Raw genomic sequence first — 24134 nt, forward strand, 5'->3', positions numbered from 1 at the left:
GGAATTGAACCGAGGGCTTTGTTCATGCTAGGCAAGGACTCTACCACTAAGCCACATTCCCAGCTTGGTATTGAATTTCTTTCAAACTCCAACATACTTCTGTGGGAAACCAAACCAGCCACCTATGGGAATATACCTGTTTGTCTTGGGTAGAAATCATCTGTTTAGGAGGGCTCTAACCTTTGGAGAAAACTGTGGTGAAATATAGCTAGATATCAGGAAAAATGATTAAAGTCATGAAAGGTTGATTAGGGACCCTGGAGTGGGGGTACCAGGGTCCCCTCTGTCCCACCACTTGGCAGCTACATGACTAAGAAAATTGCCCATTCTAGGCCTCATTCTCCTTATCTACTAGAGCATGGGTGGTCATACCTGGTTTAAAGACTTGCAGTAGGAAATAATTTAATATGCTAACCCACTTAGTGGGTGCTCTGTAAATTAAGATTACCTACCAATAATTAGCCTAGTGCCTTGATTGCTGTTGAGCCGGGGCTTTGCTATGGAGGACAGTAAGTCCTTAGCACCTACTCACTGGGTCTGGAGGAAGTGGCTGGTTGTGACTTTTAAGTGAAATCATGGGGCCCATTCTGATGTTAAGTATTCAAACCAGAAGCTTGCCAGCTTTGAGGTATGCTGCCTTCTGAGGCACTCTTGTCTGTCAGTGGGAAGCAAAGTTCTCACCTTGGCCAAGTCCTAATTGGATTAGCAAGGGAAGTCTTTCTGAGGATGTAGTGAACCTCAAAAACATTGTTAAAAGCCCTGCAATTGGGCTCCTTCCTTCCTTCCTTCCTTCCTTCCTTCCTTCCTTCCTTCCTTCCTTCCTTCCTTCCTTCCTTCCTTCCTTCCTTCCTTCCAGACACACACACACACACACACACACACACACACACACACACACACACACACACACACACACACACACACACACAGAGGCAGACAGAGGGAGACTGACTGACTGACTAGATCACCTGAATAAATTATTCCTTCCCTGCCCTTATGTATTAAGGTAGACTATTGGTATGGAGTTCTTCTTCCTTCTTCCCTTCCTCCCTCCTCCCTCCCTCCTCCCTCCCTCCCTCCCTCCCTCCCTCCCTCCCTCCCTCCCTCCCTTTCTTCTCCCTCCCTTGCCTTCTCTTCCTTCTCCTCTTCTTCCTTCTTTTTCTTTCTTCTTTTCCTTTTTTTTTTTTTGTTGGTCGTTGAGCCTGAACTCTGGGCCAGGGCACTGTTGTTCAGCTCTTCAGCTCAAGGCTAGTACTCTACCACTTGAGTCACAGCCACTTCCGGCTTTTTTTGCTTATGTGGTGCTGAAAAATTGAACCCAGGGTCTCCTGCATGCAAGGCAAGCGCTCTACCACTGAGCCACCTTCTCAGCCCCTCTTCCTTCTTTTTCCTGCTAGGAATGGAACTCAGAGCCTTGAGTTTTTCATTTCCTTAAATGAATTCTTGAGCATAGTGTTTGAACATTAAACTAACGTTTTAATTAGGTCAGTAACTTCCAGATTTTTGGTTATGAAAATCAACTTTTTGTTCTAAGAGATTTAGAATTTATAAAATGAGAACTGGAGGAATGGCTCAAGTGTAAAGCGCCTCCTTAGCAAGCACAAAGTTTTCAGTTCAAAGCCCGGTACTGTAAAAATAGTGTTTTTAGAAATGGAGTCTCTTTCTCTGAATAAGTTCTTTGAACATAAAGATGTTTGGGATAGGTAGAGTACTGAAGATTAAAGCCTAGGGTCTCACCCCTCACATGCTAGGCAAGCACTGTTTCATCCCTAACAAAGCACTTGAGAAATAAAAGCTGCTTAATAAATATTGATGATTTTTTTTTTTTTTTTTGCCAGTCCTGGGATTTGAATTCTGGGCCTGGGTGCTGTTCAAGTGAACCACAGTGCCACTTCTGGTTTTTTTGAGGTTTATTGGAGATAAGAGTCTCATGGGCTCTATTACCTACACTGGCTTGGAACTGTAATCCTCAGATCTCAACCTGAGTAGCTAGGATTACAGGCATGCGTCATCAGCACCCAGCTGATGATTTTATTTTAATCTTACTTTATTTGTGACCTAGGCAAGAGGTAGAGAACATGACTTTTTGGAAGAGAACAGATGTCATGCCTCAAATAAGTTTTTCAATTGTTTGGATTCACATATTTGATAGGAATAAAAACAGTCCACTTAAGCTTGGCACCGGTGGTTCATGTCTGTAATCCTACTTACTCAGGAGGCTGAGATCTGAGGATCATAGTTCAAAGCCAGCCCAGGCAGGAAAAGTCCAAGAGACTCTTATCTCCAATTAACCCCTCAGAAAACCGGAAGTGGCACTGTGGCTTAAGTGGTGGAGTGCTGGCCTTGAGCTGAAGAGCTGAGGGACAGCGCCCAGGCCCAGAGTTCAAGCCCCATGACTGACAAAAAACAAAAACATACATATACACACAAAAACAGTCCATTTAGGACAGGCTGCGCATCATGGAAAATAAGAATAGGTGACATAATCTCTTTTATCTGTGAAAGGCAGATCTAGTATAATTTATAAGCTATAAATTACTGATCATTGTGGCTTGTTTGTATATGTAATTTTTTTTCTACAAAAGACACAAAACTGTACCTTCAGATACTGGGAAATACCTCCTATCTTCTGATTTTGAAGCCGTTCTCCATTTCTTTTTTTTAATGTGTATATAGAGAAATGAGGTAGTTTGAGGGCATGAAAAAGTCCCTAATTCATACATGACTGTGCAAATTTGTCTTTGGCGATTAATATATTAGAGCAATATTGGCGATCTTTTTTTCCTTTGTCTTATTTATTTATTGTTGGTCATAGGGCTTGAACTCTGGCCTAGGTGCTGTCTTTAGCTCAGCAGCTCAAGGTGAGTGAGCACTCTCCCACTTGAGCCACTGTGCCATTTCTGGTTTTCTAGTGGTTAATTGGAGATAAGAATCTCACAGACTTTTGCTGCCCGGGCTGGCTTTGAACTTCGATCCTTAGATCTCAGCCTCTTGAGTATGTAGGATTACAGGCGTGAGCCACCAGAGCCTGGCTTATATTTACTTTTTTTAAAGTCACAAAAACCTTTTAATTTTCACAATGATAGTCATCATTGTCTTAATCTACATTGCTTATGAACTCGGTGATCTTTAACAGTAAAACTATTTTTTTTTTTTTTACAAATCAGGTGATATGTACATTCTTTCCTTTTGCTTAGTATTAGCTGTTTCCTGTTTCTTTCTCCCTCCCTCCCTCCCATCACTGCCCTTAAGTTGCTTAGTTCACTTTCATCAATGTCCAGTGCAGCTGATGGCCCGCTGCTGTATTTATTCACCCATTTTCCACTGATTTTGCGCTCTGCTCTCGTCTTCCCTCAGTTGTGCACATGTATATACCATATATGAAGTAAAGAATAACATAGCCATCTAAAAACAATGACAAATTAAAAAGGGGTCCTTTGTTTCCTTGTCTTTGGGATTCTTTTCAGTATGTCTCTTATATACAAATAAAGGGGGGCCTGGGTATTGCAAGTTGGTGCTTTTCTCCCTAGACTATCTTCTTTTGGTCTCACTGTGTATGGGTAACTTGAGTCATCTTTTACTTTGTCATGACTCATTGCATTTTAATTTTAACATCTGCATATCAGGGAGAACATGCACCATTTGTCTCTGATCTTGGCTTACCTCGCTCAACGTGATTGGTTCTAGTTCCATCCATTTCCCTGTGAATGCCATTGTTTTATCCTTTCCAATGGCTATGTACCACAATTTTTGGATTCATTCATCTGTAGTGGGGCATCTGGGTTGTTTCCATAACTTGGCTATTGTGAACGGTGCAGCAATATTGGCAATCTTTAAAAAAATTTATTATTATAAAGGTGATCTACAGAGGAGTTAAAGTTACATAAATCAATATTAGCAATCTTTGATTTGTACTTTACTGGTTGGTTGGTTTGTTTGGGACAAGATCTCCCTATGTAGCCCAGGCTGCCTTTGAAGTCTCCCTTCTCCTCCCTCAACCTTCCAAGTACTGGGGTTACAGGTGTACAGCACCAAGCTCAGTGGTCACACATCTATGAGAATATACAGACAAAAATGTCATATATTATGTAATGCAGTGCTTCTCAGATGAATCACCTGGGAATTTTGTGAAACTACAGGTTCCAATTCAGCAGACTTTGGATGGAACCTAAGGCCCCTTTTATTATTATTTTTGCTCTGGGGCTTGACTCAGAACCTTTTCGCAGGTGGTTCTCTACCATTTGAGCCACACTTTCGATTCTGGATTTTGCTGGAAAGAAGAGTCTGATGGATTTGGCTGTGCTGGTTTGAATTTGGATCTTCTGATCTCAGTCTTGTGGGTACCTAAGATAATGATGATAGGCTTGGACCACTAGTGCCCTGGGTCTAAGACTGCATTTCTAGTAGGCATGCCATGTTAGATAGGATGATGTCTGCTTTTGGTCCTCACTTTGATAGCCAGGCCACAAGGCAGAAGTTCTCAAATGAGAAAGCACATTTACTCACTTGTGGAAATTTTAAAAATCTCTGATGCTTGGTTTGCACCTTTAGAAGTAATTGACCTGGGGTGTGTCTCAGGTGAGTGCAGCAGGAGTGAAAGTCTCTCCAGTTGTTCATTCGCAGCCAAGGCTGTGAACCTTTGCTTAGTTTTAGCAGGTCAAATCTGTGCATAAGTAACTGTCGTAAAAGTGTCCCCATGTTTTAAGTATTACTGCTTTCTCATCCCTTCTCCTTCAGACCCTGTATTTTCAAAGTTGATCTTCTAAGTATTTGCTTACGTTTAATCAAATATTTGTTTTCTTGATTTTAATTAGTAAAACTACATGCCATTGCCAATTAGACCTTAGAATAGTGTAGTTATTAGCACCTGAGTTGGCATAAGCTCCAGAAAGAGGAAAGTCTTTCACATACTTTCTGTGGGTAAATAAGTGGTTTTTCATTGGACTTTTTGTAATGTTGAGAAGGGTTCACTGATTCTGACTTGCTTCCTTGCTGGACCCAGGTCAGAGTCCACAGTTTACATAACAAGAGAACCAACCCCTAAGAGTGTGCCAATCTGAGGGCAGGTCTCACCCTCAGACTCACAAGCATAAGAGGAAATCCAACCAGCTGCAACTGTGGCAAAGCTCTTAACAGTTCTCGGTGCCAAACATTATCTTTTGGCTGCCTTTCCACTCAAATGAGCAAACATTCCCCTTAATCTCATCTACCCTCAAGACTCGACTTGTATGAGGCCTGGGAGTTTATGGTAGGTACAAGTGAAGGTAAAGCTTAATGTTAGGGCTTCTAAGAAGAGCTGTACTTGATGGGGTGTGGATAATAGGTGTATGTATGTGAAGTAGAGAGGCCCAGGCATCCGATAATCCCAATATACACAATATTCTCTGCAAAGGTTGGTATCTTGAGGGAAGTGTGGGGCTGGAGGGTATTCCTGGTGATGGGTGGGAAGAGCTGGCAGGAAAGTTGGTGATTGACAAGGTTATTGAAGTTGGACCAAATTGGGAAGAAAGGGTTTTGAATGCCCTGGACCAATTTCTTTTTTTCACTCTGAAGGCAGAGGATGTATAATGTCTTTTTTTTTTTTAATAAGAAACATCTGATGTGTACTTTAGAAATTACACATTCTATATTTTGGCAGTAGTGTTGCAAGAAAAATAATTGTCATTAACTTGTAGTCCAAACTACAAGTGATAAAGGATCTAAGAAGATTGGAAGACCACATAATTACTTTCAACTTCAAAAGGGATTTTTTGGGGGGGGAGGGAAGATATGTCAGCTATAGCACTTGATAAATTAAGAAATCACCTATATAGCCCCAGAGTATTGTACAACAAAGTTACGTTGCACGAAATGAAAGAAAGGAGCAACTCAGGAATAAATAGAAAAAGAATGGTCAATTAGGAGATGGTTAAGTTGGTAGAATTTAAAGTAGCCATATTAATAATTAAAGTAAATAACCAGACATTTCATTTAGAAGACAAAGATGGGGCTTCTGCTTATCACATAATCTGCTTGTAATAGGTATGTGTACATATGTTATTATTATTGTTAATAATTAGGGATGGGAATGTGGCTTAGTGGTAGCATGCATAAAGCCCTGGGTTCAATTTCCCAGTGTAGCATAAACAGAAAAAGCTAGAAGCAGCACTGTGGCTCAAGGGGTAGAGTACTAGCCTTGAGCAAAAGAAGCTCTGGAACAGTGCCCAAACCCTGAGTTCAAGCCTTGGATCTGGCCAAAAAAAAAAAATTTTATATATATATATATATATATATATATATATATGTATATATACACACACACACATTATTATTTTCTTATATGTAATATATCTACTACTGCTACTTGTGTTTGTACTTGGGGCTTGAATACAGGGCCTGGCACAGTTCCTTAACTTTTTCACTCAAGATTAGTCCTCTACCACTTGAGCCAAAGTTCCACTTCTGGCTTTTTAGTGATTAATTGGAGAGAAGAGGCTTTCTTACCTAGGCCGGCTTTGAACCATGATCCTCAGATTTCAGCCTCCCGAGTAGCTAGGATTACAGGTATAAGCCATCAACACTCAGCTGCATTTTGAATGCAAAAAAAAAAAAAGAAGAAGAAGAAGAAGAAGTGTATTGGTATAAGGAACAGGCTAGAGAAAGAGAAACCAGCAAATAGTAATCAGGAGAAAGCTGAGCAGATAGCTCTATTAGGATCAAGAAAGCATAAGTAGGTTGCATGCAATAGGACTCCAGGGAAGCTCTGTGGAGGGCAGAATTTAGCAGTTCTCATTATTGCCCAGCTGTAGAAGGGGCTGTGCTGCTTTGTAATTACAGCAGATGTCCCCAGAGATAGGTAAACAAGCTTGATGTGGTAGAGTGAGACCATTCTTGCATGGAGAAGTAGATTAGTTGACCCTTGTCTCCTTCCTGGAGTACTGTTGTTTCATTTTTACGGTAATTGGTGATTTCTTTTTGGATTAGAAAACAATACATATTCTATTTATATAATATTTAGAAAAATGTGAAATGCCTAAAAGAAAGTTATCAGATTCTTCCATCAAGAGTCATCTACTCTTTGCTACTCAAAACCTTATGGTGGTCAAACTTCTTTAAAGGGTTCATTATTGAATTTTAGTTTTGAGTTACCCAAATCCTTCCTGGTCTGCTAATGGGAAACACTCACTGATTTCTCTTCCTAATGTTGTTTGCCCATTCCTCCTCTGTGGAGAAATTTCCTTTTGCAAACTCATGATACAACTAGGGCTAGGTGACAGGTCTCTTTTGTATAGCATCCAGATGAGTAATATACTAAATGACCATTTTGGACAACCTTTCAAGTGTTCTTTTATATCCAGAGAAGTGTTTGGGATAGCAAGAAAGAACGGTCTTGGGGGGCAGGGGAGGGGGGCTGGGGGAGTGGAGGGCAGGGATAGGAAGGAGAAACAAAGGAGGAGGCTACAATGCTTGATAAGAAATGTGCTCATTACCTTGCTCATGTAATTGTAACCCCTCTGTATGGTATTTTCACAATAAAAAAGCTTATTAATTAAAAAAAATGGTCTTGGCATTTTAGAAGTTGTTTTAGGCTGGAGTCACACTGCTAAAGTCATTGATATACAAGGTAGGATTTAGACTAAGAGGAGAAACACTGAGACTTGACAGGTTTGATCCTGAATCATAGATGTATGAGCAGAAAGTATTGTAAGGTGGGTTGTGTTTCCTCCCATCCCCTTTCCCCAAAGTAGAACAGTGTCTTACAAGTCTATAGAGAACTTTTCAAGGATGGGGCCACTGGCATTAGAGAGCAAGTACACTTCTCTTGGTTCAGGAAGTTGGGTAAGAAACTGAGTGATAAGCAGAAGAAACTGGTGTATTGGGAGCCATGACTTGAGAAAATAGAAATAGAGAATAGAAAATTGAAATAGAGCCCACAGCATCTAGAGCTGGGAAGAAAGGAACATGCAAAACACAAGGACACAGCATGTTAGTGGACAAGGAACTGGCCTATAGGAGCTCCACAGCCAAGGCTAGAACAATGAAGTAACTCATGTGTAATATTGGATTATAACCCGGAGTTCAAAGCAAACATCCAAGACACCAGGGTGGTATAAGTAAATGATTGAATAACTAAAGAACTGGAGAAGAGAAAACCTTTCTTACTGAAAAATTCTCAAAGGATATTTGGAATACTCTTTATAGAGGTGGAGCTTTCTCCCTCCCTTGAAGGAAAAAACAAAGTAATAATCAAAAGAGAGACATTTTGCGATAGAACCCACCAGACATCAGAACTGTCAAAGTCATGGAAAATAATGAAAGCTTGAGAAGCTCTCATAGACAATGAAGTATATGGTAGATACCTTGTGTTGAATCTTGTTTTGTTTTGTTTTTGGGTCCGGTCGTGGGGCCTGAACTCTGGGCCTGGGCACTGTCCCTCAGCTCTTCAGCTCAAGGCTAGCACTCTACCACTGTGAGCCACAGCACCACTTCCGGCTTTTTTCTTCTTGTGTTGAATCTTGGCACAAAAAAAGAGAACATGCCTGTAATTCCTAGCTACTCAGGAGGCTGAGATCTGAGGACCTTGGTTCAAAGCCAGCCTGTGCAGGAAAGTTTGTGAGATGGTCATCTCCAGTTTACTACAACAAGCTAGAAGTGGAGCTGTGGCTCAAGTAGTAGAGTGCTAGTTTAGGGACAGTGCTCAGGCCAGAGTTCAAGCCACAAGACTGGCAAAATAAATAAAGATCAATTTGAAGCTGGCCACCAGTTTCTCACACTTGTAATCCTAGCTACCCAGACACTGAGATCTGAGGATCACAGTAAAGTCTGAGAGAATATTATCTCCAGTTTACCAACAAAAAGCCAGAAGTAGAGCCGTGACTCAAATGGTAAGAGTGCTAGTGTTGGGCAAAGAAGCTCAAAGACAGCTCTTAGGTCCTGAATTCAAACCCCAAGATGGCACAAAATAAATTAAAATTTGGAGTTTATTTCATAGAAAGATATCACTGTTGATTTCTCAGCTTTGAGAATGATAATATAAAATATAAACAATGGAGAGAACGGGATGAGAAAATATATAAAAATCCTTTGCAACATTTCTGGAGTGCTAAAATTATTCTAAAATAAAAGTTTTTTGGGCACCTAGTGATTCACACCTGTCATCCTAGCTACTCAAGAGGCTAAGATCTGTCTAGGCAGACAAATCTGAGAGACTCATCTCCAATTAACAAGCAAAGAATGGAAAGTAGAAGTATGGTTCAAGTAGTACAGTATCAGCCTTAAGTGAAAATGCCAATCAAGAGCTTGCGGCCCATGGGACTGGGAAGGTGGCTCAGCGGTAGAGTGCTTGCCTTGCATACATGAGACCCTGGGTTCGATTCCTCAGCACCACATAAGCAGAAAAAGCCAGAAGTGGTACTGTGGCTCAAGTGGTAGAGAGCTAGCCTTGAGCTGAAGAGCTGAGGGACAGTGCCTAGGCCCAGAGTTCAGGTCCCATGACTGACATTAAAAAAAAAAATTGAGGCCCTAATTTGAAACCTCGTTCTTTCTCTCTCTCTCTCCTTCCCTCCCTCCTTCCCTTCTCTCTCTGTGTCTCTCTCTGTCTCTGTCTCTCTGTCTCTCTCTCATATATACACACACACAGTAAAAGTTTGTTTTAAGGTAAGTATGTTAGGAGATGCTTATAATTCTAGTACTCATGAAATTGAGACAGAAGGATCATGAGTTCAAAACTAGCCTAGGCCACATAGGAAAACCTTGTATCTAAAACACAGTTTTTGTTTTGTTTTTTTGCTTTTTTGTTTTTTGGGTTGTGGGCCTGAACTCTGGTCCTGGGCACTGTCCCTCAGCTCTTCAGCTCAAGGCTAGTGCTCTACCACTTGAACCACAGCACCACTTCCGGTTTTTTCTGCATATGTGGTGCTGAGGAATGGAACCCAGGGCCTCATGCATGCAAGGCAAGCACTCCACCATTGAGCTACCTTCCCAGCCCTGAAACACAAGTTTTATTTTAAAAGGCTCTGTGTGTGTGTGTGTGTGTGTGTGTGTACATGTGAGGGAATGGGATAAGTTAAACTTTTTTGTAGACTATCTATCTTTAGACATTTTAATTTAATTCTTCCCCCCCCCCAAATACTGAAAATATTACAATCCTTATCTTCAAATAAGAGATAAATCTGGTCTATCTATCAATGGAAGTCTGACTTCAGATGGGTCTGTCCATCTCATCTCATGATTCTTGTGCATAGCTTAGTAAGGCTTGGGGTCTTGTCACAATGTATCTGTTATAGTACTTAGATATGTTTAGTGAGGATGCCCATATAACATGTCTTGATTTGAGTTCTCAGACTCTTGCATTCTCTACCAAAAACTGTTTCTTTGGGGCTGGAGCAATGCATCATTTAAGATTCTTTTGGGATGGATTTGAGGACTGCTTTTCTTTTTCTGATGGAGAAAAGCAAGTGGAAAGTTAGAGGCTGAAAGAATGAAAGTTGGATATTCAGGAAGGTGTTTGGAAATTAATGTTATAAATATGCTTTCCAAGAACCATTGGAGTCACAATGATAGAACACAAACATAAAGAATTGTCTCAGCAAAGTAAAAGTTACTTCTGCTCAGAAAGGCGCACTGTCAGCCAAACATCTGGCCAGCAAGCACACAGAGCAGGCCTCCTTACTTATTCCTAGTGTAGCAGGCCCTGCCCCTTTGTTCAGATTCGCTGAACTCAGGTTCACAATCTGCTGCTGATTGGTCAGTTTGATAGGGTAAAATGTATTTATACAAGGGGGATGAAATAAAGTTCACCTTAGCAGTATACAAGTAATCTTAAAATATTCTGACCTGGGCCCCACACTGTCAGCTATTTCTTATTTAGTCTGAAATTTCATCTTGAAAAGAAACCAGTTTAAGACCAAACCTTACATTTCAAAAACCCGTCCTTATCCCAAAGCAGCTCCTCTTTTCCTTAACAAGAACCTAGCCACCAGGCCAAAGCAGAAACTTTTTTTTTTTTTTTGCAAATGTTTTATTGTGATTAAGTGATTACATAATTTCACAGTATTTTTTTTTGTGGGATAGTTATGAAAGGCACAAACATTCTAACCATCATGAGCAAAGCAGAAACTTTTTTTTGTGTGTGGGGGGGGTCCTGTCGTGGGGCCTGTACTCTGGGCCTGGGCGCTGTCCCTCAGCTCTTCAGCTCAAGGCTAGCACTCTACCACTTGAGACACAGCGCCACTTCCGGCTTTTTTCTTTTTGCTTATGTGGTGCTGAGGAATCGAACCCAGGGCCTCATGCATGCAAGGCAAGCGCTCTACCACTGAGCCACCTTCCCGGCCAAAGCATAAACTTTTAAGCCACACACTTTGACAGGAAAGACACCTTTTCTCACATTAAGGAAGTGAGAGTAGATTTACGTTAAGGCCTTTGCCCTTCTTGAGGCTCTTGAGAATGTCCTGGTTATCCCAGTTTGAAGACCAAGGTGAAATCTGTAAGGTCTGCCCAGGGAAGGCGAGGCAGGCTCCTCCCCACTCTTGGCTAAGTCCCCCCCTCCCCCATGTCACCTAGGTAACCGGCACACCTGGAGGCAGTCACCTCCCCCTCCTCTGATGGCACATCCTGGGCCTTCTCTCCCCCCTTTCCCCCTCCCCCAGGCTCCCATAGGACAGAGGGAGGGTCCCAGCCCCTAAGGTCACATCCACATCTAGTGTGGCCACACCTCCCCCCCCCACCTGGCCACACCTGGCCACACCTGGTCACACCTACTCCCCACCGCTTTCCTGCTTAAACCTGGGCAGGACCATCTGCTAGCCCCTTTTGGCCAAGTGCTCTCCACCATGCACTGTAGGGCAGCAGTTCAGTAATAAAATAAACTTCTCTTCCTGCCTGAATACTGCACGGTGTTCTCATTTATGGGATACCTACTTTAATTTACTGTACCGAATCAAGCTTTAGAATAGTGCCTGTAGCACTTGTTGAGGGCTGTGGGGAGGAGGGCAGCTTGGTGTGGAGGCCACAGCTGAAGGCTGAGCCAGTTAATTACTGGTGTGCTTATTAGTACTGTTTTTCCCCCTGTCTTGCTCTGGGAGGTGGAGCTATGGATCTCCCTCACACGTTCTCCCCCCCCCCCCCCCCAATCTCTTCTCTGTTTTCTTTTGTTGTTGTTGCTTAGATCTTTCAATGGCAACTTCTTCTTTTTTGCCAAGTGGTTTTTTTTTTTTTTTTTAAATCAGTGTCCTTATTCAGTCCACTGAAATGAAGTGACAGTTCTTAAGATTTAACCTGTGTAACTCTTGTTTTTACTTATTAACTTTTTAATTATCTTTAGTTGTACAAAAGGGCTTTAATTAACACGTCAGCTTGTAAGTACAATGCATCATATTTTTACAATTTACTTTTAAGTAGTTGTACAAAGAGGTTTCAGTTCAACAAGTCAGATTACAAGTAGAATTCATCTTGATCAATATTGGATCTTGGATCACTTCCCCTCGTCTCTCCCAATACCACATATCCCCTCCAGTTACCACATTGCATTTTCACTATGCACATTGATTAATGATGGCTGCATTCACCCATCCTTCCTCTCTCCATTTGTCTCCCCCGCCCCTTGACCTCCCCATTGCCCCCAAAGCAACACATGTTTCAGCTTCCTAGTATTCTTCTTTTAAAAAAATGTAAGTTAGTTGTTCAAAGGAGTTACAACATTGGAATACTCCCCTGATATATAACTTTTAGGCCAAAAGTACTATAGTAGTAGAATCCTTCGAAGACCACTGTGGTACACATGCACACATTCAAGTCTTTCAGAGTTCTGAAAAGGTCAACCTGTCCATTTTTACCTTTAGCATATGGTAATATAGATTTTTGCTTTTCACTTTGTGAATTTAAAAAAGTAAATATTCCTGGGGCTGGGAAGGTGGCTCAGTGGTAGAGTGCTTGCATTCTTTGAAATATTCTGAATATGCATATATATGTATTATATCTATCTGTATGCATATATAATATATTGTTTTTGCCAATTGAACAATAGAATGCTTGATTATTATTTGATATATGTGATAAAGTACATATTGTGATTATATTTAATATGTGTTACACATAGTATGGATTATTGACCTAATTACATCTCAGCAAGTATAAGACTGGTCTCATTCATCTTGGTTCATGAGATTAAGAAATGTAGAGCTACTGTTCATGGATATGCATGTATGCAATGTTCATGTATGCAAGATGCTGTCCCGCATTTTTCTATTATTCTGTGTGTGTGTGTATGTGTATGTGTATGTGTATGTGTATGTATGTGCATGCTCTTGAACTCAGGGCCTGGGCACTGTCCCTTAGTTTTTTTTCACTCAAAGCTGGTGCTTTACACTTGAGCTCCATGGCCTTTTGGTATAGTTAATTGGAATTCAGAGTCTCATGCTTTTGTCTCTCCAGGCTGGCTTCAAACCTTGCTTCTCAGATTTCAGCCTTCTGAGTAGCTAGGATTCTAGACATGAGCCACTGGCACCTGAAAACATTTTTTTTTTTTTTTTGGTTGTTCGTGGGACCTGAACTCTGGGGCCTGGGCTCTGTCCCTCAGCTCTTCAGCTCAAGGCTAGCTCTCTACCACTTGAGCCACAGCACCACTTTCCACTTTTTCTGCTTATGTAGTGCTGAAGAATTGAACCCAGGGCCTCATGCATGCAAGGCAAGCCCTCTACCACTGAGCCACCTTCCCAGCCCTGACAACCTTTTTTTTGTTACTTTTATGAGCAGTTCTTTCCTATTAGGAGTGATTACAAAGACAATTCTAAACATTTAAATGGGCAGTGAAGATTGGCGAGTGTGATCTTAACCCTCATTTTGTAATGTGAGCTATATCAAAGCCAGAGCATATTTGACCTGAAGACCACAGGGGCTCAGGTCCTCCTTAAGAGGATCCAAAGAGATCACAGACCACATTAAAGTATGATAGATATTGTAGTGTGGGCCTATTTTCTCACGTTTCATCAGAAAGCCAAAGAGTTCTGTGACACTAGAAGGTTAAGAATGCCTTTTTGTTCAATTTCATTGCTGAACAAGACTGTAGTTGTGTACAATGTTGTTTTCAAAACACTAGGAAATAAAGTGCCCGGATTGACGTTACAGTACTTCACTCATATACAGTATCCAGCTGGAAACTGATTTCTCCTGAACTTCCTCTAGAAATTTTTTTAATTGTTGATCACAAATCCAGTGTAATCCTGTTCCAGTTACCCTAATTTACATTACAAACCAATTTGAGAGGCCCAGGAATCTTAGGTGTAATTCTAATCTGGTGTTGACTCTGGCTCCTTTCAGATAAATATTTGCTGTTTTTTCATTTCCACATATTTAAGTAGCATGAAGACAGCTACCAATTCAGAAAGTGGTGCTGGGTTTCAGACTCAGGGCTTTGTACTGTAGGTTTGTAGGTGCTACATTCTCCACCATGGTAAATAAAATAATTTTTATTTATTTTTCTATTTATTGGCTTATATTCATTTTGGAGAGTTGTTACATCACCACATATTTTCACTCTATTCAAATCACCTTTATCTCCTATTTTTATTATTATTTATTTATTTTTGGTCAGTTGTGGGGCTTGAACTCTGGGCCTAGGCACTGCCCCTCAGCTCCTAAGCTCAAGGCTAGCACTCTACCACTTGAGCCACAGTGCCACTTCTAGCTTTTTCTATTTAGTGGTGCTGAGTAATCAAACCCAGGGCCTCATACATGCAAGGCAAGCACTATACCACTGAGCCACCTTCCCAGCCCCCTATGCACTATTTTTAATATCAATGTTTGCAGGCTGTGGCAAATGGAAGTTTTTGTTTTTTTTTTGGTTGGTCATTGGGCTTGAACTCAGGGCCGGGGCACTGTCCCTGAGCTCTTTAGCTCAAGGCTGGTGCTGTACCACTTGAGCCACAGTGCAACTTCTGGTTTTCTGGTGGTTAATTGGAGATTTGAGTCTCACAGATTTTCCTGCCTGGGCTCTCTTTTAACCATGATCCTTAGATCTCAACCTCCTGAGTAGCTAGAGTTACAGGCATGAGCCACTGTGCCTGGCTGGCAAATGGAAGTTTGGAGTAAATGATATGATACAGTTTTTTGACTTTTCTTTCTTGTTTCATTTTGTTTATTGCATTAATAATAATAGTTGGTTTATAAGTACCTTATATACAATGCTTTAGTATTGGCATGCAGTCCCCTAATATACATAGAAAAAGGAAGAGTCACATATGTATGAATGTGTGTGCATTCATACATATGTATTTTTGAGACAGAGTGCTACTGTGTAGCTCAGACTTTTGATCCTCTGCTTCAGCCTCCCATGTAACTAGTATTATGGGCATGAACCATTTGCCTTCTATAACATACCAGCATTCGACAAATTGAAATAGAAGTCCATTAGTCTCTCTTGCACTTTCAATGGAACTTTTACCTACTTACATCTGATTTTATGTTTCTTGTGAGTTAGTCATTTTGAAACTATTGCTGTCTTCTAACAGCACATTTACATTATCAACAAGCCCTGGTTAAACCTGTAAAGTACTGGGAAACTGACAGATTTACAGCAGCCGATGTAAAGTTTTCCAAAATGCTTGAAACCTCACACTCATTTACTTTGTTCAGTTTGAAAGAAAATGTCTGTAAATAACCTAGTCAGAATAACTAGTTTTTTTTGGGGGGGGGTCTGGTCGTGGGCCTGAACTCTGGGCCTGGGCGCTGTCCCTCTGCTCTTCAAGGCTAGCGCTCTACCACTTGAGCCACAGCGCCACTTCTGGCTTTTTTCTTTTTGGTTATGTGGTGCTGGGGAATTGAACCCAGGGCCTCAAGCATGCAAGGCAAGTGCTCTACCACTGAGCCACCTTCCCAGCCCACAGAAGAACTAGTTTATGAATTGTTTTTTCCTATAGAAAATGACACTCCATGAAGGAACAGCTTGGGCAGCTTGTCACTCACTTACACAAGTGATTTGCTTTCTTCCCCTTGTGTGTGCATGGGTGCATAAATGTATACTAAGGCCTAGGCTGAGTTCACTCAAGGCTAGCACTCTGCCACTTAAGCCACGTCTCCACTTCCAGTTTTTGGTGGTACATTGGAGATAGGAATCTCACAGACTTTCCTGCCCAGGTTGACTTTGAACTGTGATCCTCAGATCTCTGAGTAGCTAGGATGATATGTATGAGCTACCAACACCATGCTCACAAGTGCTTTTCTTCTAGATAGTAACTGTACTTTAGTGTGCATTCTGGTTTTTTTTTTTGCCGGTCCTGGGCCGTGACCTCTGGGTCTGGGCGCTGTCCCTCAGCTCTTCAGCTCAAGGCTAGCGCTCTACCACTGGAGCCACAGTGCCACTTCTGGCTTTTTCTGTTTATGTGGTGCTGAGTAATCGAAATCAGGGCCTCATGCTTGCAAGGCATCATGCACTCTACCGCTGAGCTACCTTCCCAGCCCCTAGTGTGCATTCTGTGCTGTGCACAAAGATCATCCAAAAGACCTATGCTCAAGGGTCAAGATTTAATGAAAGTAGGGCTGGGAAGGTGGCTCAGTGGTAGAGCACTTGCCTTGCATGCCTGAGGCCCTGGGTTCGATTCCTCAGCACCACATAAGCAAAAAAAGCCAGAAGTGGTGCTGTGGCTCAAGTGGTAGAGCGCTCGCCTTGAGCTGAAGAGCTGAGGGACAGCGCCCAGGCCCAGAGTTCAGGCCCCACGACTGGACCCCCCCCAAAAAAAAAAAGATTTAATGAAAGTAGCAATTCTGACTGGTTGCCTCCTTAGTGAAGAAGATTGGCTTTTAAAACTGCTATAATGTATGGTGGTGATGACTTGGGTTCCTTTGCTGCCATTGCCTTGATTATTGCTGAGGCGCTAGTAATTCCCCTCAATTGCTTTTGCACCATCAGTGCTAATGGCAGCAAGTGAAAAGACAAACACTGTCCTTTGTTTATTCTAAAAATAGTCCTGACCTCTGAAAAGGGCTTGAGGACTCCTCTCTTCACTCTTTGAGAGTAAGTCTGTACTGTCCCTTTGCCAGTGGAGTGAACAGAGGGTGGAAACATTGTCGTGGTTCGCGGTAAGATGGGAGGCCGTTATGCCTGGTATTCATTCAGCATTCATCTTAAGTTTCCTGAACACCACCTTCCCACATCTCTGTCCATGTCAGATTTGTACTGCTTGTCATTCAGCATAGCGCCTTTTCTGGTCTTCTGAGCAGGCAGCGATTCCTTTACACACACACACACACACACACACACACACACACACACACGCACACACGCACACACGTTTGCATCTACAGCTCCTCCCCTCCGTTTTTTGGGCACCCCCTTAATTATCTAAGTACCCACATGAATTATTGTTTGCTTTTGTAATCTCCATGTTGCCCCGAAGGGAAAACGTGGTGTAAATATTTGTGTCAGTGTCCTGCGATCAAAACTGAAAGCGAAGTAAAGCTAGCGTGCCAGTCCTGGAAGGAGCTCAAGGAGCCAACGTGGTTTTGGCTGCTGCTGTTTTGTGACCCATCCACTGCGTCCCCAGCACACGACAAGTTCTCCGGTCGGAGCCGGGAGTTCTGAGCGGCCGGGGACGGCGTGTCCCAGCGGTGTGTGTTTGTACATTGTTCAAACCTGGCGAGCCAGCGCTGGAAGCCCGCGGGCGGGGCGGGGCGGGGCGGGGCGGGGCGCGGAGGGCGAGCGCGGCGAGCGCGCCCCGCGTCGGGCTCGAGCTCGGGCTGCGGCCGGCCGAGCGCCCTGCCCATTTAAGGAGGCGGGCCGTACCATCCGAACTTTCTCGACGGGGGGAGCATCCGGAGAACTCGGACAACTTCGAACTAGCCCCAAGGCGGTATTCCTTTTCCCGGGCACTCCACGGCGGACGCTTGAGGCTGCTGGGTGGCAGCCCGGGCGCCGGTGGGCTTGGAGCCAGGCCCCCTTGGCTTGGTCTTCCTAGAAATTGCCCCCGGGGGCGTCTCTGGCTAGCTCCGAGTCCGGACGCCGAGTTCCCCGGCTCGTCCATAGTGCAGCTCTCCTGCAAGCCCCAGTGCCCGGATGTCCATCAGGATTAGTGCGAACCAATAGCCGGGAGGCCGAGGCTGCGCGGAGGACGCCCGGTCCCGAGCTGGCAGTCCGGGTATTCGGGAGTCGCACCGGGCGCCGTCCCCGCCCGGCTCCGGCAAATGGTGAGGGCGACGCTGGCCTCTGCGCCCGCGGGTTGGAGGCTCTGATGGACCGGAGATATCCCGCACTATAAACTGAATGATGGCAGCCTACTCGAGGTAAGGCAGGCACGGAGAGAAACTTTTGAGATCGGTTCGTGGCCGGGGGACTTGCAGGGTGCGGGCGGCGGGGCGCGGGTCGGGGGAGTTGGGGTGCTGGGGAGAAGAGCGGCAGGAAGCAGCTTTGTCATTGCGCGCTCATCACCCCTGACGCTGTGGCTCGTAACCGAATGGCAGGTAGGAAACAGTTTGGCGCACAAGCCCGGTGCAGAGAGGGACTGACTTTTAAAAGTTAAGGTTCCAGTGAAGATCTTTTTTTTTTTTTCTTCCTTAAAACAACCACCACCTTGTTTATTAAGTTGATTTCACTTGGCCTGCCTGTGCCCCAGTTTTCCTGTATGCACCCCCACTTCTGTGATTCTCTTGATTGCTCGCTGGTGTCCTGGGCGGAATTGGGCGAGCACAATGAGTGTCGAAAGTATAACTGGTCTAGGGTAGGGCGGGTGAGAATTTTCCTGCTAGAATGAAGGAATCCACATGAAAAGGCACAGCTTGTGTGAATCTGCTGAGTAGGCAAAGACCTGGAATGCACCGAGGTCGGTGAAGGGGAGAGACCGTACTATAATGAGCCGCAGTTGCTGTCAGGAGCGCTGGTGTCAGATCCTACGCTTCGGCTTCCCAGGACTGGGCTTGCAAATGAGCGTTAAAAAGGAGAGGTGCAAGGCTTTAGGGAGAGGTAGAAGATTCAGATCGTCCGGAGGGATTTCATTTTCGTTGGGGCTGAGGCAAAGCTGAGGCGTGGTGTATGCATTCTCCTAAACCTTTACTAGAAAGCAATGTGTCCTTAACGGGGTTTACAATAACAGGGAGGCTCTTAAATAATATTTGATGCAAGATATCGATCTGGGGGAACATTTCAGAAGGCTGAACAGATCTCCGCATATTCAGATCATAGTGAGAAATAGATGGGGAAAAGTTGAAGTTTTGGTGGGTATGACTTGGGAAAAATTTTCCTAAGGAATAGAACTTTCTAGGAAGGAAAGAATTTCTATTACATAGATAACCTCCTTGCTTTTTATATTTAATCCTCTCAACTTAGTGGTTTATCCTCCGTTTTCGTTTTATTGATTATTTTAAGAAAAGCTTTCCAAGCCTGGGGCCCAAGAGTAGAACCGGAATGAGAAACAAAAGTTGCATTTTTACTTTGGCTAAACTCTAGGTTTAGTTAGTGTTGTGATCATTATTGTAGGAATATAGACAGACACAGAAGTGTAATACCAGTGTGGATATTTTGTATGGCACCAAAAATTAAAACCACCTATGGGTTTGCAATCTCATTACAGTTACATTTACTATTTCTATGAAGCTAAGGAGTTGCTTTTTTACATGGATAGTATTTTACATGAATATAATATTTTAAATTATGTTTATAATTTTATATAACTTATATGATGTTTTACATGAATAATAAAAATAGTACTGTATCCTTAATTGGTCTTTTAAACCAATTTGATAGTTATGTTCCTATATAATTTACTCACTTTGTATTCTGCTATGTTTTATGGAATGTATTTCAAAAGGTTCTCTGCAGAGTGCCATTATGTTCCAGGGGCCCCTAGCATAAAACCTTAGATTAAGTTTCTTTGATTTAAAAAATTAAGTGGCATCACAGACAGAGCACAGTAATTTAGCACTGAGATTTGAACCCAGGTTCAGATGAGTCCAATGCTGAAGCATCCCCTTCCTCCCCCAGTCATTTGGACATTTATAACATCATCCACAGGCCTAGATTTATTACATTTCACTTTAAAAAAAACTCCTGGATTTATTGAATTTCGAGTCTCACCTGAAAATTGCCTTGGCAGGGTTGGAACAAATAATGTGGAGAGTCAAATGTTAAGGCTAGGACAGAAGATAAAAGTAAAAAGAGATGAGTAATAACTTGAACACAAGGTTAAGCTGCTTTAATTGGATTACCTCTTTGACTAGTCTTAGTCACCTAAATAGATAAGTGCTTTTTACTGTCTACCTTTGTTAGTCCTGGAAACTGAGGCCCTGCCAGGGAGTTTTTTGGCCTGAGGTCACACAATGGAGCCTGCTGGACTGGAGCTTCTCTGATGTACTTCATAGCTGTCTTAGTAGACTGCTGTCTCTTCAATGCCAGGGTGAACTGTTGAAAGGGAGCTGCAGAGGCTCAGGGTAAGGGATTTCTGCTCAAACTGGTTTGCAGCAAGATGTCATAATCTGTTATGTGTGGTGGCTCTTCGTGCTAGCAACTGAAACTGGAGGCCTGAACCTATTTCTGACACTCAGCTTGGCCTTCAAACCTGCCCTGGGGCTAGAAATAATGCCCCTAGGTCACCCTGGAGTGATTTCAGCACCTGCCTTTTGGGAGTGTATCTCTCTCGTTAAAATCCTTAAATTGTGTATTGGAATGTAGAGCAGGCTGATTCTGACCTTGTGCCTTGTGAGAGAGTAGATAATCTCTGAGATCCAAAGAGTGAATGTGGAAAAGACTGAAGATATTTTTGGATTTCAGGGAAACCCCAAAGCTGGGCCAAGTTTCCAGAAGTGGAGAAACTGAAACATTGCAGTTTGTGGCGTATAATCTTGAGTGGTAAACATCTTGACCATGTTGCCCCATATACTATTTGCCCTTGAGACAATTATTTTGGATTTTTCAGACTCATTAGACTTAGCGATTCATAGATCATTGTTTAACAAGTAGTTTCATTGTACATTGAAATTATTTGTAGTGAGAACTTGGAAATTTTACAGCAGTGAAGGTGAATATACGAACTAAGCCATAGAAGTTTTCTCTAAATGCTATTGCTGTATATAGGGCATTGGCATTATTGATTTGATACTTGTGGGTAGAAGATGCTAATTTTTCACATATGAATTGGCATATTTCCTTTTCTATAGCTGGCTCTTAAGGGCAAAATATTACTTCTTATTTTTAGTGTTCCTTAGTTACTTTGAAGGAAGGGGAACTATTTTCTTGGCTTATGAAATTGAGGTTACATATTCATCTAAAACAAAATTAGTAAATTACCTTTGTTTTACTTTTATGGCTGATCATTTAGCAATGAAAGGCACTTGTTTAATACAATGTGAAGTTCCGACTCTTTTTAAAAATAAGCTCTTTTTTTTTTTTTTTTTTACTTTTTGATCAGTATTTTGAAAACAAGTAACATTTGGTTTATTAATTATTGGAGTTCAGGAGAGAGCTGGTCACCTAAAAATATAAAATTATTTATAGAGGCTTCTGTACTGTACCTCTGCTTTCAAAGGGTGGGTTTTGGAATCTGTAGCACATATTGAGTATACTTCCTTCAGGGAATTGTAAACAAATTTACTTTTTTTCAACCAAAAAAGTGAAATAGTCACAGAGCAAAGATTAGTTTCTAAAATCTGGAAACTGTCCTTTATATAAGTCTGTAAATCAGCACTTCCTTTTTTTTTTTTTTTTTAAATTAGTAAGCCAAACAGTTTATAGATCTTTTTCTATGTGGATTAACTTCCTTTATATGGAGGATGATTGTTGATGGATAAAATGAAGAGACGGGCTTTGTTTGAATTTCCAACTTCTTTAACTCAGTCATTGAAGTAGTCCCTGAACTCTAGAAAGGAATATATACCTACCTGGAGGTATTGCGAGGGATTAACTAGTTTTGAAAAGCACCTTGTGTTATCTGAGAAGCCCTGGGCGCCCTCTTCCTACCGGGAAGCATGCCTGGATGGATGGCCCAGAGGGAACTGAACTTGCTGCTTTGGGAGAGTTTTGTCTGTGTTGTCTGAACTCACATCCCAAAAGATAGCCCTTATAGACTAACTGCAAAAGGAAATTAGGTCTAGGCAACTCTCCCACAGTTTTTTAATTTTGAAGTTAAAAATGCAAAAAGCCAATCAAAAAAGTACAGTCAGATTGTTCCTGAAATTGAAATGAAGCTGGGTTTTTGGTTCTGGTGAGAGAAATGTTATCATTGCAAAAAGGACTACAGCGAACTGGTATGAAACCAGTTTGCCCTGCCCCGTGCCTCTACCTCTGACTTACACAGCTCCCTATTACCTGGGCAGCCAGTAACAGGGATGAATACAAAGCAGCTCTGATTAAATATGAGTTCAAGGGAGAAGTTTTGAGTGGGAAATATGCATGAGGATTTGACCCCTGGAATGACCTCATTTTCTCCTATGAAACCATTTTAAACAATGACCCTGACAGAACGGATAGGAACAGTTTTTTTGTTTTGTTTTTTGTTTTTGTCAGCTGTGGGGCTTGAACTCTGGGCCTGGGCACTGTTCCTCAGCTCTTCAGCTCAAGGAGAGCACTCTACCACTTGAGCCACATCGCCACTTCCAGTTTTTCTGAGTGGTTTATCGGGGATAAGAGTCTCACGGACTTTCCTGTCCAGGCTGGCTTTGAACCACAATCCTCAGATCTCAGCCTCCTGAGTAGCTAGGATTACAAGCATGAGCCACCAACACTCGGCACAAACAGGTCTTTTTTAAGTGTATGCTTTCTAGTTCTTCCTGAGAACTGCAGCTGAGCTCTTGACACATGGTCTACAGATGGAAGAATGGGGAGTCATTTGTTCTTAAAGTCAGCTGGTTTATATGATGTTGTCTCTTAAGAGATTTAGAGATGCTATACCATATCACGAGATAGGAGCTAGACTTACACCCTCTTGAGAGTGAGACTTAATGATTTTTTTTTTTTCCTGGTACTCTCCTGGGCTTGAACTCAAGGCTTTGGGTGCTGTGCCTGAATTTTTTTTTCTTCTTCTGAAGGCTAGCATTCTACCACTTGTGCCACAGCTCCACTTATGGCTTTTTTTTTTTTTTTTTGATAGCTTATTGGTGATAAGGGTCTCTGCAGACTTTTCTGCCCAGGCTGGCTTCAAGCTATGACTCTCAGATCTCAGCCTCCTGAATTGCTAGGAGTATAGCAGCACCCAGCTATGAATGCTGTTTTTTTTTTTTGCCAGTCCTGGGGCTTGAACTCAGAGCCTGGGTGCTGTCCCTGAGCCTCTCTCTGCTCAAGGCTAGCACTCTAACTTGGTCCGCAGTGCCACTTCCAGCCGTTTCTGAGTAGTTTATTGGAGATAAGAGTCTCACAGACTTTCCTACCCATGCTGGCTTCCAACTGTCATCCTCAGATCTCAGCCTCCAGAGTATTATAGGCACGAGTCACTGATGCATGCTTTCTTTTTTGGTCAGGGGGCCTGAACTCTGGGCCTGGGTGTTGTCCCTCAGCTCTTCAGCTCAAGATTAGTGCTCTACCACTTGAGCCACATCACCGCTTGTGGCCTTTTCTGCTTATGTGGTGCTGAGGAATCGAACCCAGGGCCACATGCATGCACGTAAGGCAAGCACTGTACCACTGAGCCAACTTCCCAACTCATGAGTGCTTTTTAAAATAAAATTTTAGCCAAGCTGGGCACCGGTGACTCATGCCTGTAATCCTAGCTGCTTATGAGGCTGAGATCTGAGGGTCGTGGTTCGAAACCAGCCTAAGCAGGAAAGTCTGAGACTCATCTCCAATAAACTACTCAGAAAAAGCCAGAAGTGGTGGCTCAAGTGGTAAAGTGCTAACCTTGAGCACAAAGAGGCTCAGGATAGCACCCAAGCCCTGAGGTTAAGCCCCAGAACCCCTTGCACCTCCCCCCCCTCACTCCCCCTCTCCCCCAAAATCATCCTGGCACTGGTGGTGAGTGCCTGTTACTTGGGGCATAGAGATTAGGATGAAAATTTGAAGTCAGTTCAGGCAAAAAGTTCTAGAGACACCCCCACCCCCAATCTCACATAAAAGTTCAGCATGGTGGTACAGGCCTGTTATCCCAGCTGTTCTGGGAAGTTAAAATAGGAGGATTGTGAATGGAGCCCAGCAAAAATGGAGAATGTCCCCAAAAGGCTGGGGTGTGTAATTTAAATGGTTGAGC

At 42.7% G+C, this 24134-nt stretch overlaps 1 protein-coding gene across 3 annotated transcripts in view; it reads left to right on the forward strand.

The window, feature by feature from the left end:
- Aff1 (AF4/FMR2 family member 1) overlaps positions 1 to 24134 on the forward strand; it is a 215678-nt gene that overhangs the window by 55470 nt on the left and 136074 nt on the right. Inside the window, exon 1 of one of the 3 annotated variants that reach the window (XM_042668361.1) lies at positions 17730 to 18252. The exons of the other annotated variants lie outside the window; for them this stretch is intronic. Within the exon in view, the coding sequence (XP_042524295.1) occupies positions 18233 to 18252 (20 nt within the window). The 5' untranslated portion in view covers positions 17730 to 18232. Of the gene's footprint in view, positions 1 to 17729; positions 18253 to 24134 lie in introns of those variants that run through there. 3 annotated transcript variants of the gene reach the window in all.

Source organism: Dipodomys spectabilis, unplaced genomic scaffold (assembly GCF_019054845.1).
Source record: "Dipodomys spectabilis isolate Male_0828 unplaced genomic scaffold, ASM1905484v1 ptg000436l, whole genome shotgun sequence".
In the NCBI taxonomy this organism is placed as follows: Eukaryota; Metazoa; Chordata; class Mammalia; order Rodentia; family Heteromyidae; genus Dipodomys; species Dipodomys spectabilis.